The sequence below is a fragment of the Diabrotica undecimpunctata genome, chromosome 9, assembly GCF_040954645.1.
Source record: "Diabrotica undecimpunctata isolate CICGRU chromosome 9, icDiaUnde3, whole genome shotgun sequence".
NCBI classification, from domain to species: Eukaryota; Metazoa; Arthropoda; class Insecta; order Coleoptera; family Chrysomelidae; genus Diabrotica; species Diabrotica undecimpunctata.
The window spans coordinates 33,224,930-33,245,468 of NC_092811.1; the positions used below are offsets into that span (position 1 = coordinate 33,224,930).

At 33.2% G+C, this 20,539-nt stretch overlaps 1 protein-coding gene across 2 annotated transcripts in view; it reads right to left on the minus strand.

Annotated features, from left to right (window-relative positions):
- The window catches only part of LOC140449790 (probable multidrug resistance-associated protein lethal(2)03659), a 70,000-nt gene extending 52,825 nt beyond the window's left edge, over positions 1-17,175 (minus strand). The window contains exons 1-2 of one of the 2 annotated variants that reach the window (XM_072543143.1): positions 17,008-17,175; positions 6,149-6,253 (exon numbers count right to left, since the gene is read on the minus strand). In XM_072543143.1, the coding sequence (XP_072399244.1) occupies positions 6,149-6,234 (86 nt within the window). In that variant the 5' untranslated portion in view covers positions 6,235-6,253; positions 17,008-17,175. Of the gene's footprint in view, positions 1-6,148; positions 6,254-13,394; positions 13,547-17,007 lie in introns of those variants that run through there. The other variant, XM_072543144.1, reaches the window with a different exon arrangement.
- Between the last annotated feature and the right edge of the window lie 3,364 nt (positions 17,176-20,539).

The following is a 20,539-nucleotide window of genomic DNA, read 5'->3' on the forward strand; positions in this document are numbered from 1 at the left end:
ACAGAATAAGTAATGGACTCCTGAGTCAAAACACCAAACTAGGATGGATAGTTTCGGGAATAGCACGAGAAAGGGAGAATATAAAAGCAGAAGTATGCTGTATGATATCAAGACAAGAAATGGACGTACAAATAAAGAACTTCTGGGAATTAGAAGAAGTAAATTAGGATACAAGTTTCTCAGTGGAAGAACAAGAATGTGAAGAACTGTATCGACAGACTGTAAAAAGGAATGAAGAAGGGAAAATAGCCCTCACACCAGCTCACTTCCTTATAGGGAGAGAAATTATATCACCAAATCGGGAAGAAGAGCTTACGACTTATTTGAAGATGCCGACGAGGTGGAGATTAGTGGAGAAAATAAAAAGAGACGTCTGGAAAATTTGGAAACAGGAATACCTGCACCAATTACAACAGAGAAATAGATGGCATAAGGCGCACCCTAACATAAAAGAAGAAGAAATAGTTATAATTAAAGAAGAGGATACACCTCCAGGCAGATGGCCATTAGCGAGGGTAACAGAAACACACCCTGGAGCGGAGGGATTAACCAGAGTAGTAACAGTGAGAAAGGCAAACGGGAAACTGACTAAAAGACCCATACATAAGCTAATACGACTGGAAGAAGAGAAACAGGAAAAGCCGAAAAAGGCAGCAGCACTAAGATGGAAGAAAATACTAGTAGCTATAATGTTTTTAACGATGTTAAAACCCATAAAGGCAGAACCGTATAAAATATATAATCCGGTACCAGGATTTTTCACAGAAGACCTTGGAGAGGTCGTCATAGACCGGGGAACATTTCGAATAAAGGTGTTACTCGAAAAAGGAAGAATTCGAACAGAGCACCAACTAATAGGAAATATGATACAAGGCGTACGAGAACTGTGTCATGAGATAAAAATCGTGAATTGTAAGGATATAATAGAGAAATTGGAGGAAGGACAAAGAAAGGCGGAGTCAGTAAGCGAGGGGCTGACAGTAGAAATAAAAGGAAGGGAAAGAAGAGGAATATTAGGAACAATATTAACCTCAGTATTTGGAGTCAATGACGAAGCCTACAGTAACATTGAAGCATTAGATAATAACCAAAAGGAGCTAATAAAGGAATCACAGCACCAGGCGAAGATAATGTTAGAAACAATAACATCAATCAATCACACAGAGAACAGGATAAACGAGCAAATGAACAAGTTTAACAAAGCACTAATCACAGGTCTACAAGAAATATCTAAAGGACTTAACGAAGTAGAAGACAAAGCACAAAAACTAGAAACCGAATATAGCACGTTACGAATACAAACGATAGCATTACAAGTTATGGACTTCATAAACGAATATACTCAATTTTACGAGGGAATATTAAACCTTCACTATAACCACGGACACTTTATTGATATAGTGAAACCGGGTGAAATAACCAAATTAATAGGGAAAGCAGGGCAGATACTGCCTCAAGGGGTCGAAATACGACGACAACCCATTATAGAAACAGAAGTCAGTCATGACGACAGATATATAACAGTCATCGGCTACTTCATAGTGACAGGGAAAAATAAGTACAGTATGCTCAAAGTCACGGCCATACCACTTAACGTTGAGGGGTCGGTGTTGCGCACATTTGTCGCCCCAAGGAATCTACTGGTCGTAGATTATAACACACTGCACTACTTCGAATTGACCACGGAAGATAGAGAAAGGTGCTTACTGTTGACAAAGGCGCAGATAGCGTGCTCACCAACGGCTATAAGAAACATGGATACCCAACCAAACTGCATACTAGAAGAAATTTATGAGCGATCTAAGAATAGCACATGTCCAGTGGTAGCCAGGACAATACAGACAGCTCAATGGAGTAAGATGGGTACTCCCAACCTCTGGCTAGTTATCACGCCAGTCACGATACACATATCCATTATTTGCGATGGAAATCGGAGCGAAAGAGTACTGGAACGAGTCACATTCCTGAAGCTTTCACCCAAATGTATCGCCCAAACGAAAAATATTACATTACTCCCCACTAGCAGTGGGGTGGACAGAGCAGTGACGAGTTACCTGAAGTCGCCAATCACTCCCGTGGCCCAACTGGTGGCGAGGACACCCCGCAAGTTTAACACGCCTCTAAACACCTACCTTGACATACCAGGAGGAGAGCTACGTCATGTGTTACTTGAGGAGGAGAGTCTGGAACAAGAAATGACGCATACGCAGTGGCGATCGATTCACGAATCTAATTGGCATTATTTTGTGGCCACCGGGATCATTACTATAATGGTAATAATTGGGATACTCACGTTATGGAAGTACCGTCCTGTTGCACGACTATGTCGTTCAGGGAATCCACAAACTCAGACTAACGAACAGGAAGTACCTGTATTAGTTAGTAATCGGCACAACAATGTACGGTCGACTTCCCAAGTTGACATCCCACTTTCCACATTTTCATCCAATTGCCCTAATTTTAATCTAGAGATAGAGTCGGACATTGATAGCTAGGGTACGGTTGGAAGATTTTGATTATTCTTAAACTATTTATAATTTATCATGTTTGAATTTTACTATGTTATGTAATACTTATATGTAAACTTTGAGTATTGACACTTGGGCCAGATTGCCCGATTCCGCAGTATGTCCAATATCAAATCTTCATAATTCATATCCGAAATTGGACAGTATAATTTTATCACCCAGTAGACCGAATGAATCTATTTGTTATTAAATACACACACGTAGTTAATTAGGTTACATACACATTTGGTCAATTATAAATAATAATTTGGACATCAGTCAAAAGTACTGACAAAGTTAAACAATTTACATAAATTAAATACACATATCACGCTAGGTACGCGAAAAATATTGACCCAAATAGAATTTATATAAAACTAATATCTCTTGACTAGAGAAGCATTCAATCAATATTCACTCAACGAACATATAGTCTTCAACGATCAACTTCATCAGTCTCTACTCAAAGTAATCCCGGGTCTACACCCATAGTGTACGTCTCAACAATAAACTCTGCTACTATTATTTGGTGTTTCCATTACAACAGAACGAACATCTTCACTGAGCCAACGAGGGGAATTTGTTCACTTTGTGAATCCAGACTGCTGATCCAAAAGCATGGATATTATTTTGAGATCTCCACAGATTTGCCAACAATATGCGCTATACTTTATTTTTTTAGCAACAGCTTAAGATTCTCATATGTTTGAGATGCACGGAGTGAGCAACAGGCACTGAGGCATAAGTATTACCATTGTGCAACAAGACACCCTTCAGACTTCTATTAGAAGAATCAATAAATAACCACCATGATGTGGAATCGTAATTGTTAGCTCCCAGTTTCATGACTACTTCAGGAATATTATGACAATAAACTGGTGAGCCCTCCTGAGAAAAATATTCCGCGATCTCTTTTTCACGGTTCCTATACCACGACAATATGGTAGCTAGAGAAAATAGATTTTTATCTTTCAGTCGTGATCCTAGTAGAACAATAATTATACTTTCTACAATAAATTGTTAATTATTCTAATAATTAATATTATTCTCAATAATATATTTTACGAAATTAGAGACTCTGCGATCAGCACGACATTCCTTCTTCGTGCTGTTTCGTATCAGCTGCGCCTGTTAGTAGTTTAGAGTCAAAATATTCAAACCCAACTACTCTTAACGCCACTTCGTTTTTGCCTTCTCAAATAGAAGCACTCAAGCCAGATTATTTTTTAGCTTCTCAAATAGAAGCAAGTTATAGTTCTCACGCTTCTCAAATAGAAGCAATTTTCAAATAACTTATTTTATTAAATAGTTAATTAACTATATTAAATTCAGTGTCTGTGCATGGCATATGTAAGTATATATATTCAGGGATTCTACAGTATCCACTGCATTCCCTCGCTCAACCGTTGCCATATCTCTCTGTTGTTCCATTCTCCATCGTTTAGGCCTATCTTATGGCCTAATATCTCTCGCCATGGCGTCGTCTACTTCGTTCCTGCAGGATTTTCGGGGTCGTCCTCTTTTCCTCCTTCCTATGGGGTCCAATTCGGTTCTTCTCTTTATCCATCTGCTGTCACTAGTTCTTCTTACATGTCCATACCACTTTAATCTTTTTTGTTCTATGTATGTTAGTATGTATATTTCTATTGATGTTGTTTGCTTTATTTCGTCATTACTTCTCCTATCCATTCTTGTTACTCTACAGCATCTTCGCAGGCATTCCATCTCTGTTGGTACTATCTTACTGCTGTTTTTCTTGTTTATGATCCAATTTTCAGCCCCATATGTCATAATACTTCGCACTAATGTTTTATAAATATGTGTTTTTGTCTTAATATTTAGGTGTCTATTCCACCATACTGAGTTAAGTTGTCGGATTGCTTTTCTTGTTTGTCCTAATCTTTGTGTAATTTCTTCCTCTGTTGTTGCCTTTTTCGTGATTATAAACCCCAAGTATTTGAATTTATCCTTTACTTTGATTGTTACGTTGTCATCAATCTGTAGATCTTCTATGTCTTCTTCACTTGTAGATAGGTACTCTGTTTTCGCGAGGTTAATATCTAGGCCAGCCTTATATGTAAGTAATATGTAAGTACCTGAAATTATTCTTTTATACAGAAGAGAATCTACAGTTTTAAGCCAACATTTCATAAATGCCGGTCCGACAAAGTACAGGGTTGCCGGATATACAACAAACAATAAACTTTCTTGTTCTATGAATCGCATATATTTAGCTTTAAGAACAATTAATATAAACAGTTGTACGTTTTAAAAACAGTTTATGTAAAAATTTATGTTTTATTATTATAAAAGGGTGATTTGTTGGCGATTCCGCTACTTCTATTTATTTCTGTCAATAATATAATAAAAATATTTCTAGCTTAATTCTTATTTTAGTTATTCTATTTTTAATTTTACTACTCACTACATTATTACTAATCCGCAATTTTGCGACCTATGGGTCGCTGGTCCTTCGAGGTTTATTTATTTTTTTATCTACCAAATGAAGGAAGGTGAAACTATAATTTTTCAAATATTTACTTTTAAATCATCGAACCAGCTACATCTTTCTCCTACACCTAAGATTTGTGCCGCATCCTTCGCTTCGATAGGCTTAAGACTCTCATTAAGTCATTTAGTTAAGCTTGGATAAACTTTTGAGGTTAGCTTATCTCAGGATTAAATTCGTCTCCATCGGTTTTTTAGTCTTAACTGTTATCTGATGATTTCCATTGGGGATGGTGTAAAAAAAAGGTGGAGAAATAATGATCTCTGGTCCATGACATACAGATCGTTTAGCAGAAGGTAAATCAGGATATTGAATTTTGTGTTTATTTGTTGAATTAAAACCCTTGATATAGCAGGAGTAAATGTAGGAGTCGTCTCCATGGTTTTTTTGTTACCCTCATTTTTGGTAAACTTCCTTTTCGCTGATGGTATTGCGGTCAACATCCTACCAGAATTTCAATCTCTTGTAGATCGCATTGTAGAACATAATATACAAGATACAGTCACTATTTAAATAAGTACAAGACTAATTCAAACCTAATAGGTAGTAAACAAACACGCCATTTTCGGGAGACGCGGAAAATTGATCCAAGATGCCTGGTCTCTGCAATTGTTAAATATACTTCTTAAATAACAGAGTAGAGTAAAAGTTGAGATCCACAAAAGAAAAAATACGAAAAGTCCTCGTCAGCCAATACTGTAAAATATGATTCCCTCCTATAACTGTATTTGCTTATCGAGTTGGTATGTTTTATACGTCCTTTGGAGGCCTGGATGTTTGTCTTAACATGATAAGGATTGAGTCGTTAGCAATGTAATTAGGTAAGTAAAGGAATTCTTTATATCTCTGTTATAAAACGCAAAAGAAATTTACGTATATTGTGTTGTATGTGTATTGTGTGCAAATAGAAAAATAGGAATTCATAACTTTTAATGAACAAGTAAAGAAAGTTCATTATATTAAAAGAAACGAGCATTGTAAGACTCAAAGCAAGAACATTGAAAAATTTCAGTAACAGTAACAGTAACAAAAAGAGAATAGAAAAAAGAATATCATGTTTCATTTATTAAATGGGACTAAATTTTCACGAATAATTTAATGCTAAATATCTTTTTTTTTAACTTTTACTTACCAGAATAATAAATTCGAGATAAAATTGGACCTATCTTTTGGATTAAGCTTTTTCTCTGCAGCCTCACCATTTTTAACTTCCTCCATTTTATAGGTTTAGCTGCAACTAAAGATACAGATTACATAAAAAATGTGTTCTTAGGTAACTATTTATTTATTTAGAGTTTCATTATCTATAATAATACTCTTAATTCAACGTGGGCTCCGAATATTTTTAACATTAACCAAGTTTAATGTAAGTTATAATTTGTGAATCTTAGTGATATATTGAAATAAACTGTAAGTGTACAAACTCTTTACATATTATCCAGTTAAATTAGCAGTTCTCAAGTCAGCAAATTGCAATTATTTGTTATTGTTATCAATAAACAAATCCAGTTTTACCAGCAAATAACCGCTTTTAGTAAAGATCCATATACCTGTTTTAGCAGGTGTACAGGGTCGGACTTACTTTTCACAAACGTTTATCGAAATGAATTCAAACATGGAATCACACAACAGTTCTACAATATAAGACCATCAAACCATCAAAATCAAAAAACACATCACAGTCATACTCTTCGGCAGCGTCGAGAGTGCAATTTCCTTTAAAGTATCAAGCAATTATCTTTAGTGCCTTAGAAAACACCAAACTTTAAGACTACCTTCTCCCACTTGGAAATATAATTCAACCGAAAAATTTAATCTTCTCTTCTAGATTATCTAATAATCGCATATGTATGTATTTAACCAATAAACAAATAGTGGACGATTTTATGAATAATTATGGTCAAATAGAAATTCAAGGTGAAATTGTCAGAGCAAGAAGGTTAGTTACACCAGCGGAACGACTTGTGCTCTCCGGTGTATGTCCTTCAATACCACACGACTTGCTAATCAATGAGTTACAAAAAATCGGCATAGTCCCTGTCTCCCCCATGACCTTCCTCAAAATAAGTGCTTCTATGCCTGAGTACAATCACATCCTTAGTTTTCGAAGACAAATCTATATCAGTCCTCACAATTTAACACTACCAGAGTCATTTACTCTTGTTTTTGACAACACGGCATAGAGAATATTCATTTCTCAAGACAGTTTAGTTTGCTTTAGATGCAAGAAGCCAGGACACATTGCTTCACAGTGCTCCGAACCACTAGCTCAACTAAACCCCAACCAAAACAATGAAGCATCGGTATCCAGCGCAACAAATATATCATTGCAAGCATCCAATGACACAAACCTTTCTCAGTGTGAACCAATGTCTATTTCTAATATACCGGAGATACCGAACAAAGTAGATGCATCAAATAAGGACAGTCACATAATTAATCAACCAAAAAGAAACTTTGATGAAATTATTTCACCTGAAGCAGATCCATCTTCAAAAGAATGTAACATTTTTCCACCACCTAAAGTCCAAGCAAAATCTAAAAAAGCTAAAATTAGTTCAGCAAGCACTTCTGAATTCTCATTTTCTCTCTTACTTGACCCTGCTAAAAACTTTATAGAAAATCACCCTCTACTTTTCCCTCTAAACGTTGATCAACTTAACATGCTCCTAATGAATATCACGGGGTCAACAGATCCTATAAACACAATTCAAGCATATACCACAGACCTACCAGGTTTGTCCCATATGCTCAGTCAAGTTTATCCCCATTTAAAGGAAAGATCCATAAAACGTAAATTCATGTCCATAAGGAAAAAAACCGATAATTATCTTAACAGTGAGGCACCGGAAGCGGAAAGTGACACGTCTCAGTTAAGCCAACATTAAATTTAAGTCTCTACTTCAGTGGAATATTGATGGTTTTTTCCATCGCCTTGCTATGGTAACCCCAAATGACATTTTTCAATTTAAACTTCCTCTAAATTCCAGCATCTATACTGCAGAACTATTTGGTTTGCTCAAAACCATCAAGTAAGTAAATATTAAAAACATCCCTTGTTGTCTAATCCTTTCTGACTCCCTCAGCGCAGTCAAAGCTATGCAAAATGTATACCCTAAAGACCCCATTGAGAAAATTATCAGGGTCGAATTATGAAAGCTCAAGAAAATTTCAGAAGAGTCCACTTCCTATGGATACCATCTCATATACGCATAGCAGGGAATGAAGAAGCAGATACTAGCGCGCGTAACGCTATCACCAGTGACGCATCAGAAACGGAGTGTCGGAATATCGCAGGCGATCTAAAAGTGTATTTCAAAAATAAGGTGTTAAAAGCATGGAATCGGGAGTGGAATGACTCTAGTTCGAAACTCAGAACCATCAAAAGTGATATTTTTTCATGGAAGTCCACAGCCAAAAGTAGAAGATGCCAAACTATTATTACACGTCTACGACTTGGACACTGTAGGTATACTCATGCCTATCTCTTCTCAAACAGTGAACCTCCAAAATGCGAAACATGTAATACAGTAGACAGTGTAAAGCACTTCTTGATAGACTGTCCTAAATATGTAAATCAAAGACAGTCTTACAATTTGCCAAATAACCTGAAAGCACTCCTCAACAAAAGTTTAGTTCCGAACAATTTATTAGGTAACTTAAAATATATAAATGTTACACAAAATTTAACTTAATTGTTACAAATGTTCAATTGTTCACAAATTGTAATTAATGGTAACAATGATTGATTGTTACAAATGTTAAATTTAATATTATTACAAATGTTACAGGAATGTCGCTAATAACCTTTGGGTGGATGCAACTTTGTTTCTTTAAATAAAAAAAAATAATATTCTTAACATGTCCCCTAATCTTCTGCATAGTCGTAAAATCTTGTGGTTGTAGAAGGTAGTAGTAGACTAAGTAACTGCTAGCTCCTAATCCTGATGGGAATCAAAGCATAGGTCGCAATGGCACAGTAGATACCTAAAAGGAAACGGCTACTGTCGTGTAATAGCACTGTAGTCAACTTTTGATCGAACTAAGGATGAGAAAATTCGTAGAAGAGTTGCTGTATCGCTGCTCCAGGTGATGTTTGAGTGTCTTCAAAATATTAATGCTTTGCTACCAAGTACCTTTTAGAATTTTAATGTGACTTTTCCAAACCAATGTTATGTCAAATGTAAGACCGAGAAATTTTATTGCCTTTACAAAGATCAGATTCTATGTTACCATTCAATGTTAAAATTGGATTAGTTTCCTTTCACTTTTTTGAGAAGAGCAATTATTTTTTTTTGGTTAGAGAAGCTGAGTCCTCTTTTATCAGACCATTTCTAGAGATTATCTAACGTGCTTTTAAGGATTATTTGGGTGGATTTCTAGACTTGTTCCTCTTAGTACGAGAACCAAATCGTCTGTGTACAGTCTTTCTTTAACTGGTTGTTGACATTGTTTCAAGATATCGTTAACTGCAACAAGAAATAAAGTAACACTTAACACCGATCCTTGGGGGACTCTATTTTCCTGGATTTGAGTTGATTATAGTGTTCCATTTGCTGGTACTTTAAATGTTCTACGTTAAAAAAAAATTGAATAAATTTTAGGAATTGTCTATTAATACCGCAGGAGTGAAGCTTTTTTATTACACCATATCTACATGTGCAATCGTAGGCTTTTGTTATGTCGCAGAAAATAGCTTGACAGTGTTATTTGTTAATGAGTGCTTCGTAAACTTCAGATTTAAGATCAACTAGGTTATCCTTCGTTGATCTATTTTGACGAAAGCCGTTCTGCTCCTGAATAATTAGTCTTTTTATCTTCCAGAAACCGTGTAAGGCGACGGTTTATAATCTTTTCGAATAGCTTACAGGTAAACGATGTTATGAATATTGGTCTATAGGACTGGGGATCTGTTTTCGATTTTTGAGGTTTAGGGATGGGGATAATATATGATTATGACCAAGACTTTGGCAAGTAGTGCTGTATTTACATTTAGTTCAAAACATTAAGGGGCTATGTTTTATCTTTTGTGCTTACTTTTTGGACAAAAATTATTGGTATATCATCTGGACTCGAAGAACAGTTGTTATACCAAACAATGCATCGTCCAGTTCATCTGGTGAAATTTTTAGAGTCATCCGTGTTCTCTGTGATCATTATCTCCTTCTTTTCATTTCTAAATTTAAATTGAAGAAAACTTGAAGAGTAGTTGTTAGTGCTGGAATTTTGTTCATAAAGGTCAGCAAAAACTTCTGTGATTGCTTGTGTTGTGCTTTAAGAAACTAATTTGGACGTTTTGCTGGTTTTCAGATAGTTGACGAATTTTTTCCCATAATGCAGATAGAGATTTTGATGGATGTCACGAAAGATATCCAGTTTTATTTTTTGTTTGCTTAATCTTATATCGAGATTTAGCTCTTAGTTTGTTATATTTTATTTGATTTTGTGTAGTAGGACATCGTCTGAATTTGTTAAAAGCTCGCTTGTATTTTTTGATGGGTTTGTCATATTTGTCATTTTATCACAGTACTGATGTATCAGATTTTAGAGTTGTGATTTTTCTGACTGCTTTGTGCCCTGCTTCCAATAGTACCTCAGAGAATTGTGCATAGGTTGAAGATATATTTAAGGTACTAAGGTCAAGGAGATATGGGAGTTTTTGATCTACTTTGTCTGAGAAGAGTGTTCAATTTGCCTGGTCTAATTTCCATTTTGAGAGAAAAGTTGTTAAGGCTGTTTTAAAAGAACAGGTTATAGGAAGAAGAAAGTAATCACTACCTTACAAATAGGGATGAACTTCCCAATTTAAAGATATTTGTAGGATCGGATCGCATATCCTCAGGTCGATAACTGAGGATTCCCCTGTTTGTATATTAAATCTTTTAGGTTCCCTTGTATTCAAGATGTTTATATTGTTACTGTCAAATAATTATTCTAGCACTTTCCTTTTAATGATCGACATTAAAATCTCCCAAGGGTATACGGAGAGATGGGATCTGTTGAAGTAGTTCCTCAATTACGGCAGTTGAAAAAATTTTACTCGGTGGAATAAATGTTGCATATTGAGATTTTTATATCACTATTAATTTTGATTGCAACAGCTTCTATGTATTTAAACTTATTAGTTCTGCTTCATACATTTGGTTGATACAGATTGCTACTCTACTACTTGCTTTATTTGTAGTAGTCCTATTCTTATAAAAGCATTTAAAACCTTTTAACCTAGCATGGTAAGAATCTTTGAAATTAATTTTTTGAAGGCAAATAACTGATGGCGTAAGCCATAAATGAAGGTAAACAAATCAAAGGAACAGACAAGTATAAGTATTTAGGTTTCATAATATCAAACAAAGGAACAACGGAGGAAGAGATAAAAAATAGACTAGGACAAACAAGAGACTGCATACGAAACTGAACCCGGTACTATGGGATAAGAACATCAGCATGAAAACAAAGAAAAAAATATATAATACCATGACAAGAAGTATCCTCACTTATGGGTGTGAAAATTGGACAATAAATAAGAAAACCAAAAACAAAATAAGAGCAACAGAGATGGAATTCCTAAGGAGAAGCTGCAGAGTAACAAGAAGAGACAGAATAAATAACATGGAGATTAAGAGGAGAATGGGAATGAACTCCGACATAATAGACTACATCGAACAGAAGAGATTAACATGGTACGGACATGTCAGAAGAGCAGACCAAAATCGGTGGATAAATAGAATAACAGAGTGGAGCCCGATAGGAAGAAGAAAGAGAGGCAGACCCCGAAGATCTTTCAGAGATGAGGTGGACGAAGCAATGAGTAGAAGAAACCTACAGGAAGGGGACTGGCTAAACAGGAAAAATTGGAGAAAACGGTTGAGTGAAGGAATACAGTGAAAACTGTGGAAATCCTTGTATATGTATGTAACTGATGGCGTTTGTTGAGCAATTTGCTTTTGTAACAATTCGCAACGGCTGTGGTACCCGTTAAGGTTCCATTGCATTATAGATCTGAATATTAAGTACTTAAGATTACTTGAGAGAATAATAGTTCGCTGTTCATTTTTGCAGATGTTCTGAATTGATAGAGTTGATGGTGTAGTTTTCTTTTAATGTTTGTGATTTTTGCTTTCAACTTTTTTGAACTTTGAGAGTACATACTGTCCAGACCATTAAGGAAACCTGGTACATTGTCTGTATAGGTTTTAAGAAGATCCAATATGTCTGCGTTGTGTGGGGCCGATGCAAAGAAATTTAAAATCTGGTTATAGTTCAGTGTAAAATTGTTTTTATTGTCTTCAAACATTTGTTGTAATGGTTGCATTTTATTATGAACGTATTTTTCCGGTTTTATTTTTTTAGGGTTTTTAAAATGTGGGTTGTTTTTAGAGGTCTTTAGGCGACGGTTTAGATTATGGCATTTGTCGTTTAATGGAAACCGGTGTAGTTTCTTGGGCTACCATTTCAGATGTTTTCCTTAATTCCGTATTCTCTTTATTTTGTTTTTTGGAATTTACATTGACATTTTAATTAACTGAAGATGTGCTTATGTTTTGATAAGATTCATCATTAGACACTAGAGTGTTGGCGGCTTCTGTGCATTGGGCAAATTTATCTAATGAAATTGGCTTGTTATGTGGTAGAAGTGGGAATACTGCAGCTAAGTAACCTGATTGTTTACAAGAAAAGCATTCGAGGTTGTTGGTTGCTAAGAAAATTCTGTATGATCTATTGTGAAATTTATTATGAAAGAAGCTGGTAATGTTGCAGTATTTTCTATTGGAGTAATATACGTTTGTCGACGAAAACTGAGAATATGACTAAATTCTGAGCGAGACGCGTTTATTTAAAGAAAGTTGATAGGAGACAATAAATTGAGACCTAGCTTTATTAGCTCTGATTCTAAAATAGAATGTGTTATACTAGGACATACAATGGATAAAACAATTCTTTAAATTGGAGTGATTAATTTGCGGGCAGTGACAATTTGATTTTTGACTTTGAGTTAGAAACCAGTTCTTTTGAGGAGAAGTAAATGCATATTCTATTTTGCGAAATTTGTCAGGAGAAAATAATATCTTTAGGATTTACAATACTGTCCAAGTAATGTTTGATTTTTTTTGTAATTAATGCGTATGATTGGGAATTGCATTGTGTTAGATTACTAGGTATGGGAAGGTTCAGAGGAGGGTTAGGGACATGGTCCACCGGATTTTTGTTATCCATTATTTGAACGCCACATTAAAAATTTAACTTGTGGGTGAGTGCGGTCCTGTTGACCTGAAGAACTTGTTTTGATATTTCAACTTATCAAGGCTTCGAAAAATGATGGGCGTTTTTCGATTGACAATAAATGCTTAAATATATGTATACAAACTTTGTTTACTTACTGATTTTTGCTGATTCAACCGTTGAACTTAGATAAACTTGATTATCACACTGTTTTTAGTGAATAAATATTAACTAAATACTTAATGTGTTTTACTTTTTTAAAATTGATAGCTTAGCAACTCGAATTAATACGTCTGTTCACCTTGCCGTCTCGATGCTAAGTCACATAGGTTTTATTTTAATTTTATTAAAATTTGCAAAGATATTCGCTCGAGTTTATATATATATAATATATATATATATATATATATATATTATATATATATATATATATATGTATATATATGTATATATATATATATATATATATATATATATATATATATACAGATTGAACGAATTTAAAACGGAACATACGAAATCAATGTATTTCGGCTCAACTCAGCTCTAGGTGGTTGGCCAACAAAAGGTTGTCAAATAATTATATTATAAAAATCCATTACTTCAGCAAGCTGCTGGATTCTGAATTCATTCAAGAACAAGTCAAAACTCCACCCAAATAGGTTGCCTAGAATCACTGTGAAAACTAGACTACACAAGCAGTTATTATGCTGTCAAACCACTTATCGCTTCCTTATAGTCCAAGAGATAGAGCCGAAATTTTGAACTGATCAGTAATATGACATTTCTCTATTGGAATATATTCATTGTAACTGGGTTAAGACTTTGCCTTACAGGCGGACGCCCCTCGTGGTACAGGGGGTGGCTATACAGGGATGAAGTTGTAATTTTTTTCAGAAAAATTAACGATCGATAATATGACTGAAAATTTGCCCAGAGTAAGATCTTGGTATAACCAGACGAAATCCCAAAGGGCGGACGCGAGAGTGGATACATAAGGGGTGGCGGACAGGGGTGAAATTGCAATTTTTTGGGGAAAAATTAACGATAAGTAATATGTCCGCCATTTTCATGGCTCATTATTTAGCCCCTAAAAACTCTAAATTCAAAAGGGCGGACAGCTGGGTTGGTACAGAGAGCCATAAAACGGGGTCAAATGTATTTTAGGTCTCGGTAACAATTTTCAAACTGATTTTATTATGATATTTTTATACCGATTGATTTGAAAATTTGTATGCTCACTTCTGTTACTATTCTGAGAAGCGTCAAGTAGAGTTTTCCTCAAAATTTTCCAAAAAAATTTCCATAAATGAAAATTTTCGTAATTTTTTGAGGTAAAATCTAATTTATAGAATCCTTTCGATTTTCTGTAAGTTATACCATGATTTTTTTCCAAAAATTTTCGAACGATTTTTCCGATAAGAAAAAAAAATTAGAAAAACTTTTCTACAACAGTTGATAAAATTCTACGTCATCGTCTGAATCTTTTATAGAATATTTTGTAGTTTTAAAATGATATTATGATAATGTTTTTTTTCAAACTAAAGTCATATTTACTTTACAAATCACATTTTTTTCTTAAATATAAATATTTTACGAATTAATTTTTAATTGAATAAATGTTTGATATTTGATATTTTATTAAATTAAAGAAATTTTATAATGTTAACTATTAAATATTTTTGGTATAACAATACACATAGTAATTTTACTTATTTTTTATTACAATAAAAAGGTTTTTAAATTTATATTGCATAAATAATGGCTGTTCAGATATAAGAAAAATTTGATTTATTATTACATTAATAATCAAATACAAAATATATTATTTCTATTTATCAATAGGTAAAATTCAATTTGTAGAATTCCTTTAACATTTTACAAATAATTATTAATAAAAATCAATTTAATAGTGCAATTATCAAGTTTTGAAATTTACTTTGTACTTAGATATTATCAATATTTTTCTTTCAAATTGATTGAATTTTTTTTTCATTAGTTAATTATAATTTTACAAATTCTGTTTGGACATTAATTTTGCATCATTATTATTTTAAAATATTAAAATAATAATGATGCGCGTTCCATTTAGATCAGTAATTCTAGACGCATGCGCTAAATGTAATAAGTATCAAAATGCTTTTATCCAACTTGGTGAAACTGACTTCGATTGTAATGAAGTTTTTGAAACCTTAGAAACTTTCATATGTCACTTATATGGAACAGGACTGACGAGAACACTTCCAAAAAGAAAAGTAAACGATGTCAGATTTTCACTATTTAACCGGCAGTATAAGTTGCATGATATGAACGAGCCTTTTAAAAAAACAACTAAAAAATTTCGATGCTTCAAGCTTACCACCATGTCAAGATGAATTACACTAACATCTACTGCGAGTCCATTATATTTCAAATATTTGGACAAATACTCACAAAAAAGTACCAACAGAATTGATTGTTGAATAACATGGTTGTAAGTTTGAAGATGAAACATATAAATTCAAATGGTTTAGTGGACCTCAGATGCCAGAATCAATTCGAGAAGTAGTGATTGAAAATGAAGCATATAATGAATGTGATATTATTGAAAGTGAAAGTGACGAAGATGATGAATGTGATGACATCAGTGAGAGTGAGAAAAATGACGAAATTTTTAAAGTTTTTCTAAATTTTTTTTCTTATCGGAAAAATCGTTTGAAAACGATGATGAAAAAATTTTTGGAAAAATTCATGGTATAACTGACAGAAAATCGAAAGGATTCTACAAATTAGATTTTACCTCAAAAAATTACGAAAATTTTCATTTACGGAAATTTTTTTGGAAAATTTTGAGGAAAACTCTACTTGACGCTTTTTAGAATAGTAACAGAAGTGAGCATAAAAATTTTCAAATCAATCGGTATAAAAGTATCATAATAAAATCAGTTTGAAAATTGTTACCGAGACCTAAAATGCGCAGGCAAGTGGTACATTTGACCCCGTTTTATGGCTCTCTGTACCAACCCAGCTGTCCCCTCTTTTGGATTTAGAGTTTTTAGGGGCTAAATAATGAGCCATGAAAATGGCGGACATATTATTTATCGTTAATTTTTCCCCAAAAATTGCAATTTCATCCCTGTCCGCCACCCCTTACGTATCCACTCTCGCGTCCGCCCTTTGGGATTTCGTCTAGTTATACCAAGATCTTACTCTGGGCAAATTTTCAGCCATATTATCGATCGTTAATTTTTCCGAAAAAAATTACAACTTCATCCCTGTATAGCTACCCCCTGTACCACGAGGGGCGTCCGCCTGTAAGGCAAAGTCTTAACCCAGTTACAATGAATATATTCCAATAGAGAAATGTCATATTACTAATCAGTTCAAAATTTCGGCTCTATCTCTTGGACTATACGGAAGCGATAAGTGGTTTGACAGCATAATAACTGCTTGTGTAGTCTAGTTTTTTCAGTGATTCTAGGTAACCTATTTGGGTGGAGTTTTGACTTGTTCTTGAATGAATTCAGAATCCAGCAGCCCGCTGAAGTATTGGATTTTTATAATATAATTATTTGACAACCTTTTGTTGGCCAACCACCTAGAGCTGAGTTGAGCCGAAATACATTGATTTCGTATGTTCCGTTTTAAATTCGTTCAATCTGTATATATATATATATATATATATATATATATATATATATATATATATATATATATATATTATATATATATCGGTAAAATTTCGCAGTATCACTATATAAAATATAATTTATTAAATATCCTTTTACTTACTTCAGATAAATCAGCAAACGTTTTTGAATCACTTATTAAAACTAACAAATAATTGACGTGTGAAGTATATGTATGTATGTGTGGGATGGAAAGTACTTCGAGACGCTGAACATGGTCGATATTATTAATAAATGTAGCAAAAAGACCTATGGTTCTTAGTATATATAAATTGAAGAATCTATATTTGCACATTACTTTTGACGTATCACCTTATCGCTCTTTACTTAAGAAGCGAGTTGAATGATGTAATTTACTTTTTTAGATGAGTAGATCTACTTACCAAAATGTATATTTATATCATATTTATTTTACGTAAACAAATAATATTAGTAGAAGCATTAGTGAAGGTTTAAAGTATTTGTGAAGTACAACTAAAAAAATCAAAACAAAATTTAATAAAAGCAAATGATTATACTCTCTGATACCTATGTCATTATTTTAGTTATAAATCAGTTTAATGTTTAATGATAATATTACTATCATAAAAAATTGAGAAATAAATATTTTTGTACTCTTTTACATTTTTCAATCTCTAATGAAGAATTTGAATGTAAAACCAAAGGAAAAGGGAAAACCAATTCGCTGACTGGATGCAATAATGGCACATCTAATAAATTAGACTTTCTAGAAAATACAAGTTTTGTAATTTAAAAATAGTAAATTGAGATTTTCGTGAACATTTTTATGTCAGTTCTAAATATTTTTCTCAGTTTTGTTATTTATAAAAAAAAAACATATAAAATGATAAAAAAAAATTTTTTCTTTATTTTTAAGAAAAAAATTAAAATTATTAAAAATGTGCCATTCTTGACATTTGTATTTTCTTTAACCCTTAACTTGACGGTGTGTACTCCAGGATACGTTATTTATTAAAATGTACTTCCTCTACATAAACTAAGTTTGCAGCGAGCTTTTAAACGTACCCTCTCCCTATAGCATTCGGCTAACCAATAAATTAATTTGAATGTCATATACAGAGTTTTGCCACAATCAGAGAGTGTTTTGTGTAGACGTACTCAAAATGACTTCCAAAGAAAGTGCAAATTTGTGTCATTCGGTAAGTAAATTAATTTTTTATATGTTATTAGTTATTGTATGGATTGGTAAACTATAATTATAGTTAATTGGGTCTTCAGCAAATAATTGTATAAAATAATATTCATGATTTGTCTATAAACAAACAGATAGGATCACTTTGAAAAGTAGTATCTCCTAAGACACATTGCCAGTTAAGCAAAAAGTTAGTTAGTATCCTGGGGTATACATTGGCAGGTACTGACGAAAATAGAATAAGTATCTTTTTGGATACATTACCAGGTATACGGAACAATACTAAATGTATCTTATTAGATACTTTGCCCATTAGAGGATTAACAGAAAAGTGATAAAAACATTTGGTATTCTTAATATTGTTCTGAAGCTATTTTCTTGTGGCATTTTAAATTAATTAATATTTAAATGGGAATAAGCCACAATTAAAGGTTAAAATACATTTATTGACGTTTCAATTTCCACTTCGGAAATCGTTCTCAAAATACGTATTTTGAGAACGATTTCCGAAGTGGAAATTGAAACGTCAATAAATGTATTTTAACCTTTAATTGTGGCTTATTCCCATTTAAATATTAATTAACATTTGGTATATTATATAAGAAAATTGAAATACCCTGTCCAATAATTATCAAGCATTACAATGCACATATGGGTGGCGTAGATTTGGCAGATATGTTAGTTGCGCTTTATCGAATACCTTTTAAAAGCCACAGATGGTATCTTTCAATTTTTTCCCAAATACTGGATATATGTGTCAATAACGCTTAGCTTTTATATCGCAGAGATAACAATTTCCTGGATGACGAAGAAAATGGTATGGGTCTAAAGGAATTTAGAATATTACTTGTCGATTCCCTTCTATTGAAAAATAGAAAAAGCAGATCCGACGGAATTAATACACCGAAAAAGAAGATTCGTACTCACGTCCAGAATATACCTGGAGAAGATGTTAGAAAAGAACTTTTTGGACACTTTCCAACTTTTACAACCAAAGGACGATGTCGAAACTGTTGCAAAGGACAAACAACTATGAGTTGTTCAAAATGTAAAGCGAGGTTATGTTTAGTGGAATCCCGTAAATGTTTTTATGATTTTCATAACTAAATTTTTTTATTTTTTAACAACTGATAATTATTACTTTTTACTTTTATTTTTTGAGTGTTCCAAGTTTTATTTGAAGTTTTGAATTTAAGCTGTAAAAATAAATGTTTGATCATCTTTGTAGTTTATTTATAATTTTTAAATGTAAATGATTGATATTAATTGATCCAATATTATATTTATGGTTTAAACCCCTACTTTATGGTATCTGTTCATAATAATTGAAGTAAAACACAGTATCACAAAATGTAATGAAAACATTAAACAAATCTACAGTTGTTTTGCTAAAAGTCTTGAAAATGCTAAAGAAACAATTGTAGATTTCTTTAATGTTTTTATTATATTTTGTGAAAATTTGATATATATATATATATATATATATATATATATATATATATATATATATATATATATATATATATATACCCGGTCCGGTAGGGATCTATGGAGGAGTATCACCGAGCCGCAAGCCCTTATCTCTTCCCGTACTGCTCCATCATAGGCCGATCAGACACCAGCATATTCTAGTCTAAGCCGCAGATTCATCTAGAATTTTAAACTGCTGCGTTAGACTTTTTGTTTTTCTGTACACCGAACACCGATTTTTGTGAAAATTTGATAATTTTCATTTAATTCAATGACCCAATAATATTTAATATATTGGTCCAAACGACAAATATGCAACTTTGCAATGTATGTTTCTAGATACGGAGGTATTTTTCTAATAACCTGGCAATGTATCTATTGGTCATCAGTACGTGTTTTATAGTATTCCTGGCAATGTGTCTTGCGAGATACATTGTAATGTACGGTACGCCTAGTAGTGTATTTTATGAGATACAATGTCAATATAATGTCAAAAAAATTAAAATAGAAACAAAAATGTAATTGACTCTGAAAATGGAGCCCTCTAAAGATAATATTCAGTAAGCAATAACACTTTGGGTGAAAAGGAAAAAATTGATATATGGGAAAATTATATCCAGGAGCTCTTCCATGACGAAAGACCCATGAGTGAAGTTTATACAGACGACCAGCTGACTGGCCCTTCAATCACCAAAGAGGAGATAGAAAAGGCAATATTCAATTCAAAAAACAATAAGGCACCTGGACCAGATGAAATCCCGTCAGAAATACTCAAATTACTGGATGAAAGGGGAATTTCAGCACTACACAAAATATTTAACTTAATTTATGAAACTGGCTGCTATCCTCAACAGTGGTTACGCTCTACCTTTATTCCCCTGCCCAAGAAAGTCAATGCAAAAAGATGTGAGGATCACAGACTCATTAGCCTGATGAGTCACACTTTAAAGATATTCTTAAAAATACTACATCAAAGAGTATACAAAAAATGTGAATGGGACATCAGTGACTC